Genomic DNA, 13401 nt, shown 5'->3' on the forward strand with positions numbered 1-13401 from the left:
GTGTCGGCTGTACAAATTATGCCAGCAGCTATCAGACAGGTAAATTTAATGCTTTTTAAGACCCATTCAAGACCCCTTTGAACTAAATTTACTACAGATTGTTGGACAATTTATGTTTTACTTATTTAAGCACTGCAGGCAGGTAGTATATATGTGGTCTTATGCAGAGGTAAATGTTATGTAGGAATATGAGTATCGGAGTGAGTTCAGTTGCCAACAGGTTAGTGCAAGTATGAAGTAAAATGAAAGTTTTATAGTTATTTAAAGATTTGTAACATTAGAAAAATTAAATTAAAAAAATGGATAAATGAAATTAGATAAAATGTCTGTAATAGTTAAGACCTCACAAATTTGAAAATAAGACCATTTAATGACTTTTAAGGCCTTATTGTTGCAACATTGAATTTAAGACATTTTAAGACTTTTTAAGGACCTGTAGACACCCTGTGGTGAATTTAAGTAATGAAGCAAGATTCAGTACAAACAAGACATACACCCATTTTCCCCTCATTATTTTCATTGTAGGTTATTTTGTATTATCTTGTGTTGTTGCTTTGTAATCTGCTATTGTCTGTGTGTAAATCCAAAGAATAGACTGAGATTATATTTGCATATCACATATCTGTGTATAACAACATGTATTGGTCAATAAGTAAATATTGTAGAAGAGTATGTTTGTTTATCTAATTGTTTGCAGTTTTTTTTACTCTCAAATATCGATCCCTGAATCGTATCATATTTGTGTGCGCTCAATTGTCCATGATGACACAAGCAAAGGTTGGTAGTGGGGTTGAGACAACTTCCTCTACACACACACACACACACACACACACACAGACAGCTATAACCTCATACAACCCGCCCACCGCTCATACACACAAACACACACACACACCAGACTCGTCTCGTCTGAGCCGGCGAGGTCTTCATATGCGTTGCACAGACGGGGGTTTGGGGCGGGCGAGTGGGCGGCTGGGAGCGAGAGGCAGCCCTGGTTTACAGGTCAAGCCTGCAGCTTTACAAGGGAAATCTCCAGAGCCACTATAAATACCACTGTGAGCTTTAAGGGTGCAGTATATCACACCACTGGGTTTGAAGGACCACAAACCGACCTAGTTTTTGTAGTTTTTTTTGCAGTCCCCCTTTTTTCCCAACTGTACAGTCGCATGAGCCTGAATACAATTAAATGTGAATTTATCCCTCCTCCATTTCAAGTGACTGTTAATTGATTGGCCCGACTTCAAAACACGCCCCCCCGCTGCAACAAAGAGCTGCCCGTTCACCTCACGCGTCAGGCCCATATATCATTAAAGTACCTTAAAAGTTTGGGGGTGGTTTCATTTTTTTTCCCTTTGCTGTAGTTCTGAGCAAACGGCACAAATATGTCAGGAACCAATTCTAGTAAATTGTGAGGATTTTCAATGAGCCCCACCTGCGAGTACGACATTTATTCATTTCAAACTGATGTACTGCGACTTGAAATGAGGCCTAATGATTCGCTTAAGGAAACGGCTGCATAAAACTTACAGTGCTGTCAAAGTGACACAGCCGTGCAGCATGTGCAGCATAAATCAGGACAGGTTTTTACTCTGGAGCTGATTGGAGGTGCACGGCTTTAAAAAATTATAATTCATTCACTTTTATTCGGCTTTGTGGTGAGAAAAAAAGAAAATGTGGGAAAGCCTCGAGTCGTCTTTTGAACACCTGAGCAGCACAGATGTGGAGTCAGAGGACAATAAAAGCAGCGATTCAGCGCTCACGTGCAAATCTCATCAGCCAGCTCTAGTTAGCGGCAGACGGCACTAATTGGTTCCAGAAGTGTTGCTCTCTCTCGTTCGCACCGGCTGAGATGGCAAGCAGCGAGGGCGGGCAGAAAGAGGGAGAACGAAAAAAATAAAAGGGAGTGGGGGCAAGTAATGAGAGGTCAGCCGCCATCTACAGTTGGGCTGCCAGAGCCAGAGAGGCTCGCCAATTTTATGGTCAATTGGGCGACGCATCTGGACTCATAGATCACAGGGCTGCGGGGCTGGACTTAGCACCCAGCTCACACACATTTCACACAAAACAGACCACACAACACACACAATCACAGGCTACACACACCAGGGAAACATGATGCTGTCATATGAAGTTCTTCATGTACACGTTACCTACTGGCATCACCTTATTATCACCATATACATTCATTGTTCTATATTCCCTCATGTTTCCAGCGCTTTTCACAGTCACTGAGATGTGGAACGTTTTTTTCAGTACGTCTAAATGCATTGGACACTCATGAGCTACCAGCAGGCTAATTAGGTCTTGTCATGTGTTGACTTTGTGTCTCTTGTGTTTAAACGGTTATAAAATGCGAAGACAGTTTCAGTTTTTTTCATGCTGTATTTTAGACACAAATTGCTTCTCTGGTTCACACTCAACAATACTTTAATGGAGAGTGGCAGGGTGGAGGCCCGAACTCAGGGTCAACCCAAATGAACAAACTATTTCCACAATATGTCATTATGTGACACATTACAGTGAACAATTAGATTAAATAGTTTTGGGAACTCTTTTGAACAAGCTTTCAACAATCCCAAATGAAGATGCTGTGATGCTCCAGAACAGCTACTTAAAGCTGGGGTAGACGGTTCAATTTCGGCGAACTGGGCAAAAATCTCATGATAAACTTTGAGCATTCTGTAATTCAAGTGGACTGAGAGAAAACTAGACTTCTGCACCTCCTCTTGGCTCTGTTTTCAGGCTTTAAAAAAATCTAGGCAGTGACAGGAGACTTTGGGCAATCCAGGTCATTTTAGAGAGAGACGGCAACCCTATTGGCTGTCTTACAAATGCAGACGTGCATGCACGTTTCCTCACTGAAGACACAGACAGACACAGACTAATCACAACGAGAGCATAAAAAAAAGAGGCTGATAATAAACAAAATAAAACATATTGTCAATGACAAGGAAGTGTGTCAGCGATGGAGAGAAGCTGTTGCTAATAGTTTAGCCTTCTGCTAACCGGAGCCAAAGGCTTACAGCTGCCACTCCAAGTTCACATTTACGTAGCTAACGTTAGCTAGAGCCTTGAATCACAGTGTGTCCGCCGCCTTACTGCCCACCTCTACAGACCACCTAACGGGGAGGAGAGCAGGCAGCAGCTCCGGTGACAGACCCCCAGTCAGTGGCCTCAGAAACCTAAATCCAGCCAGTGCAAACCCAAGCTCTGAGAGAACTTTCTGTTGCTGCTGTAACACAGGTTAGACCCAGCGCTACTGCTGGCCACCAGCCTGCTGTGACACCCAACGTTGGGGAGTTTACGCTGGCTGAATTCATGCCACTACAGCCTTCGACCAAAGGTCATTTACCTGAGCTGCCTTCTGCTCTCCTCTGTCGGAAGCTGTCCACAGGAAGGAGGCAAAGGGACAGCGGGGTTGGCTAATGTTAGCTAGCAATTTCTTGTCTCATTTGTGGTCTGATAAACAGCGAGAGAAAGAGCGGGGCTGTGTCAATGTGCTACTCGCTACTCTACAATGAAATAAGATGAAATAAACCAGTGTTGGGAAACTGTATGAAGTACATGCATATGCCTGTGCTCATCTGGTGGGAGGGGCTTAGGACAGGATGGCGAATTTTCTGATTTTTTTGCCTGTGCCAGATTTCTGCCGACCCCGGTTTATATGTCCCCTGAAGATTGTGAATGTGAAGTCTATTGGTCCACTTGTCAATGGACGAACTACACCACCATCAGGTAACTGTCAGTTTAAACAGCACTGTAACACACTACAGGTCCTCTTACCTCTGTGGGCACGGCCAGCGAGGGCAGCAGGGGCTTCATGTAGCCGTACCTCTGCATTGTCACCATGACGACACAGCGTAGCATCTCCAGAACAGCCGCTGTTGGCCTGCAAATAAGGACACATCAACCAAGATCATAATAAAGCAGGGATTTTTTTTTCTCAGTGCATTGCAGAGCTATTTAATTGTAATGCATAAGCTTTAGCCTACAGTGAATTGATTTTAATAACTTTGAAGTACTTGAAGTGTGCACTGTGCAGCTGTATTATGTGGGAAAACAGAACTATTGAATCAGGACTCAGTATCGGCAGAAAGTCAGTAATAAATAACTCAGATTGGGGTTGAAAAAACTTTATCGGGACATCCCCACCTGAGACCCCTTGGAGAGTTTCAGAGCTTGGGAACCACTGACATAAATTACCAGAGTGTTCTCTCCTGCTGTTTAGTCTGTCTGATTTAATATCCAAACGCTTGCATAAGAATGAACACATGAACAAATGTCAGTACGTTACCTCTGATCGATGATGTAGCCCAGAGACGTGAGAGTGAGCAGAACATAGCCGGTCATCCCCAGCATGGTTAACTGGGACAGCGTCTAGGAATCACAGATACGTTTGCGCGCCATGAGAAATGTGGTCGGGAAAAAATACATTACAATCAAACCTTAAATTAATATCATGGCTGGTTGAATTACGATCACAGGAGACCTTACTGGGGGAGCAGTCATAAACCGCACGGCTGTTCCGCTGTTTACTTGGCAGTGCCAACCAAAACATGTCTGACCTTCACAGTAAGTGTACTGGCACATACAGTATCCTGCAGCAAACGTAATCTGCCTCTTACTTTACACTGACATGCCTAGTTTACAGAGACGCTCTAATCACCCCAGATGGGTCTTGACGGAGGGACTTGACCACAGTGGAAGAGACTGCAGTTTGAATCCCGATAGCCCCTAAACGGAGCCAAAACAACCAACAACGGAGCAGAAATCCCATGCAGATTCTCACTGACCTTTTAAGAGCTATTTGGGACGTGCACACACAAAACAGACTCGTACAGAACGTGATGTACGGCCTAATTCGTGTTCTCTAACCTACGGCCTTGGCTGAGGGCAGCAGCTGGAGGCCCGGTGTCTCCTGAGGATGCTGTGGACTGTCAGCTTCGGTTTATATTTCTCCGACACTCAATACAGAGCCTAACAGCCAAATCTCACCGACCGCTCCCATACTGTACCGACCCAGAAGGCCATATATAGTAAACATAAAATCAACCCATCAACAGGATGCAATAAAACCGTACGTCTTTATGTTTATCCAAGACTCGTAATCCATAAACCCCTTAAGAACTATATCATCCGAGCCGTCACGTGGGAGCACAGAGAGATGATATGATTATGTTTTCCGTGAATCAAACTGGGGGAATTCTGGCCTGGATCCATCTATCAGAGTGATGGAACAAAACTGTCAAAGCAAATTAAAGCTGAATGATCACTGCCGGAGAGTTCAGAGGCTACAGACACAGTTATTTTTGGTAAGAGGTGTCATGAGCGGAGAATTATTTTGGTATCAAAGGTTATGTGAACTTATCTGTGTTCAATAACCTCGGGGACACAGCAGACCAGACGCACGCACATGATCTTTTTTTTTTTTTTTTTTGGGTTGTTCTGACTATCAGAGACGCTCGAGAGAAAATCCACCACAAATCCCTCCGAGTCGTCAGGTGGAGTCACATTTACAGAACGTGTTTTTTTTTTTAATATAAGAGGAAATGCTCTGTGCTTCTTTCATTGAGCTAATTTTGAACGTGATCAAGTGTCAAGCTGCAGCAATTACAGCGGAGGACAGAAATGAAAGTTAACATCTGGTGGCAGCGCACTGATTGTGTTATTCTGTTGTCCCCCGAGACGGAGCAGATTAACTCATTATTCAGGACGTTATTATGAAGCTCATGAGGGCTCGTTGGACACAGTCACCACTGAGGAAACACACCAGCAGTGGAATGTTACTACAGTAAGTAACAGACATAATACACATCCCCCTCTGTCCATTATTTCTAATATTGTAGAATTCAAATGCATGAATATAAATCTTCATTAAAGGGGAGTTCAGTTACAGAGAAAGATTAGGCTTTATTTCAGATTACTTCATGATCCAATCACATATCATGTGTATATATATATATATATATATCTTTTTTTTGCTGCTTCTCTAAATGTAAATGTTCAGTGGTGGAGGAAGTACTCAAATGTTTTAATTGAGTAAAAGTAGCAATACCACAACGTAGGAATACTTTGTTTACTAAATGTAAAAGTCCTTCAGAATTGTACTTGAGTAAAAAGTTCAAAAGTACTTTCATTAAAAAATACTCAAAAGTATGGTGCTAATTATGCATGATGGCTGGTTTCTGAAAAATATATATTATATTACTGGATTCGAATTATTGATGCATTAAAGGGACAGTTCAGATCTTTTGCAGCAAAACCTATTTTCTTTCTAAATGTATATCAGTTTGAAGCCCCATTCGCAAGGGACCAGTAGTTTAGAGATTACGCCCCCTATGTCTGTGTTTCGTGTGGCGCATTTGCACAGGATAATCAAAGTCCATATTTTGTTCAGATTTACTGGCATTATCCCTCAGACGTGATGCGCACAGTTACTTATAATTTTATTCTACAAAACACAGAAACATGACACAGCACCACTAGCGGTGACGTACGGTGTGGACCTATTCTTTTCCCTTTTAAACGTGGGTTTAAAAAATAGAAACACATTGTTACAGGTCATTTATCTCATCATGTTTCAAGATCTCGCTCCTCAGATTGCTTTTTCCGCAAATGGGGCTCCATGCTGTGTAGCGCGATAAGCCTCTCTCTCTAGACCGGCAAAGAGGCAGAAAAGAGGCACGGAGAAAAAATAAAATAAAAAATCTAAATATGACCATAAATCACAAAGACTCCTATTTGGCACGGGACTAAATTTATCACACAACCTCTGTGTTTGGCAAAACATGTTAGGTAGGAATCTATACTTGACAAATCACAGACATGGCAGATTCACATTGGATTACGATCACAGGAGACCTTCACAATTATTACAAACTGTTCGAGGTCACCAGATAATACTAGTCCTGTGAGACTGGGGCTTAAATGTACATTATATTTAGAATATTTTCACCACTTTACCTTACTGCGAGACTACGATTTCTGATGGGGATCCCATACTACCCCACTCCAAATCACTTACACATTGTTCAAACCTATAATTATACATCGTAATGTATGTATTGATGATATTTTCAATTAACTATAGTTATCAAATAAAGGCAGTACATTAAAAAGTACGATGTTCCCGTACGATGTTCCCTCTGAAGTATCGCAGAGTAAATGTAGTACAATGCTTATATAAATGTACTCAGTTACTTTCCACCACTTTAATTGATGAGCTGTTAATTAAATGCTTCTAGGACAATATAAATAGCTCTTATTACATCCTGATTGCTGATAAATTAGGCAATCTAAATTGCTATGTTGTGTCAGATGTTCGGTCTTATTGTTGCTCTGTGCTGAAGTCCATATGTTTCATCATAAACACACTAATGGAGACTTGCTCTGAGATAAGACTTCACCACTTGGTCAGTTCCCCTCTCTGCCTCTAATAGTCACTGCTGTAACAAACCTATAATCAAACATACACGCCGGCCTGCTGATGATGTAATTGAAGAGTAGCTTCACTTCATGTTTTCATGGCTCTGAATTAACGCAAAGCCCATAAATTGTCCGGCAGTGTATCATCAATTGTCAAGCCAAATAAGCGCCTAGTGAACATGTGGGTATAAATACATAACAGTGACATGATTTATCGTCAGGCCAGAGAGCTCACTTTGTTATTTTCCCCTCCAAGTCCTGATTGCTGCATCCTGAAGGCTATTTGGGTTGGGAAATGGTTGACTCGACAATTAAGGCGTTTGTGTTCACTGCTGGACCACCAGCTGGTGTTTCATTCGCAGAGAGGGAGGGGAGCCCTCGACCCAGGAGGGGAGGTGTGTGTGCGTGCATGTGTGTGTGTGTGTGTGTGTGTGTGTGTGTGTGTTTGAAAGGGGGGGGACCACAACTGAAGGAGCACCACGGAGGTAGCGATCAGAAAAGAGAGGCCATTTTATTTGGGAGTTTGAAGGGGCTGGGCGTGACAGCACTTTTTGGCTAACCAAAACTATGCCTGGGGAAAAAAGGCTTCCAAAGATAACTGCTGAGGAGACCTGTTTCTCTTTTTTCTGACGGAGGAGGAAGGGGGTCTTTTGGCTCGTCGAGTGGAAAATAATAGACAAAGGTTGTTCTAAAGGGGAATGCCGATCAGTCATTCTGTCATGATGTTAGACAGAGCTAGTCTTTTCCTGCTGGCTAAGTAGAGGACTCTGCTCCACCGTGGAGCAGCCACAACAAACTGCATAATTGGGTGAAATAATGTTGGCAAACAAACAGGCAGCGCTCAGCCTTAAATTAAGAGCCTTGGACCACCTTGTCATACTTTATATGAGGGATTACAGTAGCCTAAACATAACATCAGCCAGTGTGTGACCAGAAAGTCAACAGCTTCATCCACACAGGAATGTAAAATGCTCTTCCCTCCTTCAGAAGGACTGTCAGTGAGCTTCTGAGCACGGCTGTAAACCTTCTAATGAAGTTTAAAAATCCTGACATTTACAGTTTTCCTCATGTTACACATACGTACCATCTTGTTTTCAAACAGATCATGGTAAATCCCCAGCACCAGCAGGAAATGTATGACCACATAAACTTGTAAAGGCAGCGTCCAGCTGGGATCATGAGGCACTTCCTGTCCGGTAACCTGCACATGGAAAATAAAACATGTTTAATTCCCCAATCCCCAATTTTCTTGTAAGTGGAGTAATTTTCTGGACAGATTCTCACACTGGACGGCGTGCCTGCACTTTTATAACGAGTCCTTTAATTTTACCTTCATGTTTATAGTAACATTTCAGTTAAGTTTTACAGTGTGTCTGTACACTTCCTTCCTCATTAATAACCAGTGTAAATACATGTGAAATATAATGCGTTGAGAGTTATTATTTCATTGCGGCTTTAAGGACCATTAAAGCATTTATATAGTTACATATTTTGGCTTCTCTGCTCACATATGAACTAGTTTTCACTTAATCTCACTTGCAGCACGTGGTGTTCAGGTTTTATGACTGGCTCAGGTTGGTGGGAGTTATTTCCTGTGCCATTAAGATAAGATAAGATAAGATAATCCTTTATTAGTACCACAGTGGGGAAATATGCAGTGTTACAACAGCAGAGGGGAAAGTGCAAAAACATAAGTACCAGTAAAAACAAAAAGCAGGATATAATAATTAAATACACATTAAGAAACTAAAATATGAAGCAGAAAGTCTGATGAGTTGAACTCACATGATTGCACACAGTAAATATTGATATTCCAGTTATGTTTACATTGATGTTACACATGAGTGTCGCCAGAATAAATGTTGGCATCGTATATTTCAGTCAGGAACACTCTCATCGTAGATTCAACTATTTGGTGCAACAAATGGAAATACAGTTTTGTTTGGCACTGAGGGCTTTGCTCTTGAGGTGTTCCCTGGATTAGAAAAGCAGCATGCTATGCCAAACTAGGGAGCGCATTGCAGAAAATCCCCCACGTATACAAGAGTGGGTCCAAGCAAGATATTAAATAGCATTTTGACCTTAGAGCCATGTTAGGACTCTGCACTAGAAAGGTGGAGGCTGGGGTGGTGGAGGTAAAGTCTGGCCAGCAGTAGTGGCAGCGGTGTGTGGCGGCATTGATGTAGCAGCAACAGCTCCTTTAAAAACATATGGGGCTAAAAACAGTTTGACAAAAAAACAAAGTTTGATTGAGCCGAACCAAACATGGCAGGTGAAAAAGCACCCTAAGTCCAATGTGGGACTTTGCCACCAACAATATAACCTTAAGAAACATTAGTCCGGTTTCCATCCAAATGTAGCCCGCATTTTAAATCTGCAAAGGAAAATGCACATGTATGTGCTTTTCCATCCACTGCTGTTATGCTAATATTCGGAGTTGTTTCATCGAGATAAGGAGCAGGTGGTACTAATTCTCCACTCACGTTCCACTGCAGACGAAGAGGGTGAGGAGAGGGATGAAGTAATAAAAAGAGCGCCAGACAAACCTCAAACGAAGGAACACAATGGATGTATAATAACAGAGTGCACACTAGACACTGGAAACAGATAGTTTTAAACAACTAATATTACAGCTCTGTGGAAGAGTTGTGGTAACAGCCCTGAGTGCATAAGCATGTTAAAATCCTCTAGAGCAGTGGTTCCTAACTGGTGGGTCGCGGTCCGAAAGTAGGTTGCGGGTCAATTCTGAATGGACTCATGAACGTGTCAAGTTTGTAAAAAACACAAACAGTACAGTGAATTTCTGGCACAAAGCTTTCATTTTGAAGTGCCGAGTCATGCTGCAGAGTGAGTGACTAATGAACAGCTACTTGACAGAGACAGCAAACTCGCTTGACGACTTGGCCAAATGCAAGTATGACGTTGAATGTATTAAACTGTGTGGACCTTGAACCAATGACTGGGGAGAAATCTGGACCCAGTGGCTGGACCAGTTGGCACCTTCTCGCATTCACCTTTTATTGACACGACAACTTTTCCACGTTCCCAAAACATAAAAACATTTTTGCTAAATTTTGAGATTTTTTTCGAATTGTTGATGTTTCCACTCAAACTGAAAACACGCATAAAAAGAGGTGGATGGAAATGCATCTACTAAAAAGACAATAAAACAGCATGAGGGCAGTAGTTAGAAAAAGGAAGTAAGAGAAATGGCAAAAACAACAGAAAACAAAAGTGAGTCAGTGAGAATGTTTGAGCCTTTAAAAAGAAATATGCCACAACCGAACTCATAAAACTCATGTTCAAACCTCTCTGCTGACCTTTCCCTCTTCTACTTCTGATGTGTTTATTGTCTTCGAAGTTAAATGGCCTTTTTGTCACTTTGGTCTCCTTCAGGCTGAATTTCAAAACTGGTGAAAATTAGGTTGTTGTGTTCTCTCTACAAAGTAATCCAGTATTTATTGGGTGTAGCGGTTTCCCCCAAACACACAGCAATATGTGAGTCCATTCGTAAGAATTCCCTGAGTCATTTGACCTGTTTTTGTCTGCTTTTGAACGATAAGTAATTAGGCCTTATGTTGAAATACATCCTCTCCGGGAACGAAACACAAAAAAAACCTGGCCAATCATGGACGCCTGCCTCTCATTCGGGGGGTTTCCCAGGATCCCGAGGAACCAAAACACCACATGTGGGTTCCCCCCGCATCCCATCCCCAACCCTGTAGGTATTCCAGCACGCTGCTCTGCTTATTGTCAAAGAGCTGAAACACGTTCAACCCTCTCACTCCCCTCTCTTTCCTTTTCTCTCCTTCACCGGCAGATATCAACGAGCAGCCGTCTACACCAGGCCTTTCAAGATATTTCGGTTCAGTTCCAGCTCCGTCCGTGTTTAGAATCGCCCCGCTGGGTTTAAGGAGCCAATTTAATTGTAAAGGCAAAGGGGACTTTTTTTTTTTTTTAAAGTGTGAAGCGTAAGGGACTAAATATGCGACACCATCAGCGTTATTTCAAAGCTAACCGCCGGGGCATTCGACTGGAGCCTGTATTTCTTTCTGCACACACACAGACACACACGCACACACACATACGCCCATTCACACTCAACTGCATGCGGTTTTAATCCCGCAGACTGCGTTTAAAGACGGTGAAAATGAACTTATTGTGTTCCCTCTACAAAGGCTCTGCAGCTTTTATTTGATGTGGCAGATCCTTGTAAAACTTGCAGAATATGTGAATCCTTCAATCAGGAATGCTCTGAGTCATTTGGGCCGGGGTTTCGCGTGTGTCAAAATGACGGGTAATGAAGCCTGAGAGCATTATTGTAAAAATATACCTCACGCAGGACGGTGTCTTAAGACGACAATGGTGATTAGTTTTAGTCACTTTTTAGTTGTTTGTCTCTTTTAGTTGTTGACAACTGAAAATGATTTCGTCCAGTTTTAGTCAACAAAGTAATTTCAGTTGGGTCAATTTTTTGTCATTACTTTTAGTCAAACTATTATTTCTCTTTAATTAAATTTGCCTAATACAGGGTATCGGATATTAGCATCAAAGTGACAGGTTGTATCAAGTGTTTAAATTTCATTAAGACATATTTTTTTATTAAAACTATAGATCATTTCTACACATTGACAAACTTGCATTTCTCCAACAGGGTGTTTGACAGCTTAATGAGGATAATTTTCAAGCACACACTTTGTAATCATCACTTGAAAAGCTCAAAATCTCAAACATTCAGACCGACACTAAATAATTTGAAACAACTAGACAACCTATTTGTACCAAAGTTCACTGTTAAGTCTGACTCATGGGCGGACTATGAGGTAATGGACCCCTGAGCAATGATATGCAAAAGGCTCCACCACCTCTCCAACACAGGAGCCCAACACACAGACGTGGTCGTTTTGTTTCTTTTGGCTTTTGACTTTATTTGACAGGACAGACATGCAGCAAAGGGCTGCGGGCTAGAATTGAACCCACAGCCGCTGCGGCAAGGACAATGTCTTTGTACATGGGCCGCCCGCTCTAACCACTGAGCTACTCCAGACACTATGGTAGTTCTGCCTCTATTTTTGTTGTTGTTTTGTGTCTCTTTGTAGTCATTATGGAGCTTTTTCTGTTTTTTGTGACTGAGGAAATTTTGTGTCTTATTTGGTCATTTTGTGTGTCTTTGTGGCTGTTTTGCCTGTTTTTGTAGTTACTTTCTGTTCCTTTGCATTTCTTGGTGGGCTTTTTGTGTCTTTTTGGACTCCACATATCCATTCAAGAGCTCCACCGTCCACTGTCAGACACACAAGGCTGCTTATTTACTGCCGAGTTAGAGCTCACAGCTCCTGTTAACGGCTGACACTGCTCCGATGTGAGTGTTTTTCAAGCTAGCTAAACATCCTGCACATCTATTTAGTGGTACAGCGCTCATACAGCTTTCGAAAAAAAATGAAAGCATGTCTTGGCTGTCTGATTAAAAACATTTTTCTAATACATTACATAAAAACATTCACCATTCTGTTTCCCTCCCCTCTTACTTTGAATGTCCAATAAGTCACCATCTCGTCTCAGCGAAAACAATACATACATTTTGTCGTAGTTTTTATTATCAAAGATCTATTTTTAGCTTGTCAATGTCTTGACAAACCTTTTTCATCATTAACACCCCTGCAGGAATGATAAAAACAAGGGATTTTTTCTTTTTTTTAACTAACCTTTGGATTGTCTTCATGGTCACCGAGCCGAGATTTACCAGGTTTCCAACTTGGGCCTTTGAGGAAAGTTGATAATTTGTTGCCAACAGTCTTGTAAGTGCTGGACCTTCTCCACAAATACAAATAGTAGTGTAACTGAAAGAAAAGAAACCCATAAATCAAACATCAACATACAATCAAACCCCATATTTTACTGATCAATGTTAATGAAGCCGTGGCTGCGATAACTGATCCTGAGTGGAAATGTTTCTGCTTTCATTGGGCAGGACGTTTG

At 41.8% G+C, this 13401-nt stretch overlaps 1 protein-coding gene across 1 annotated transcript in view; it reads right to left on the minus strand.

Annotated features, from left to right (window-relative positions):
- Positions 1 to 13401, minus strand: part of agmo (alkylglycerol monooxygenase) — a 76300-nt gene that overhangs the window by 22766 nt on the left and 40133 nt on the right. The window contains exons 9-12 of the mRNA XM_050046921.1: positions 13128 to 13262; positions 8510 to 8626; positions 4295 to 4377; positions 3784 to 3889 (exon numbers count right to left, since the gene is read on the minus strand). Coding sequence (XP_049902878.1) covers positions 3784 to 3889; positions 4295 to 4377; positions 8510 to 8626; positions 13128 to 13262 — 441 coding nt within the window. The remainder of the gene's footprint in view (positions 1 to 3783; positions 3890 to 4294; positions 4378 to 8509; positions 8627 to 13127; positions 13263 to 13401) is intronic.

This window comes from Epinephelus moara, chromosome 6, assembly GCF_006386435.1.
Source record: "Epinephelus moara isolate mb chromosome 6, YSFRI_EMoa_1.0, whole genome shotgun sequence".
NCBI lineage: Eukaryota > Metazoa > Chordata > Actinopteri > Perciformes > Serranidae > Epinephelus > Epinephelus moara.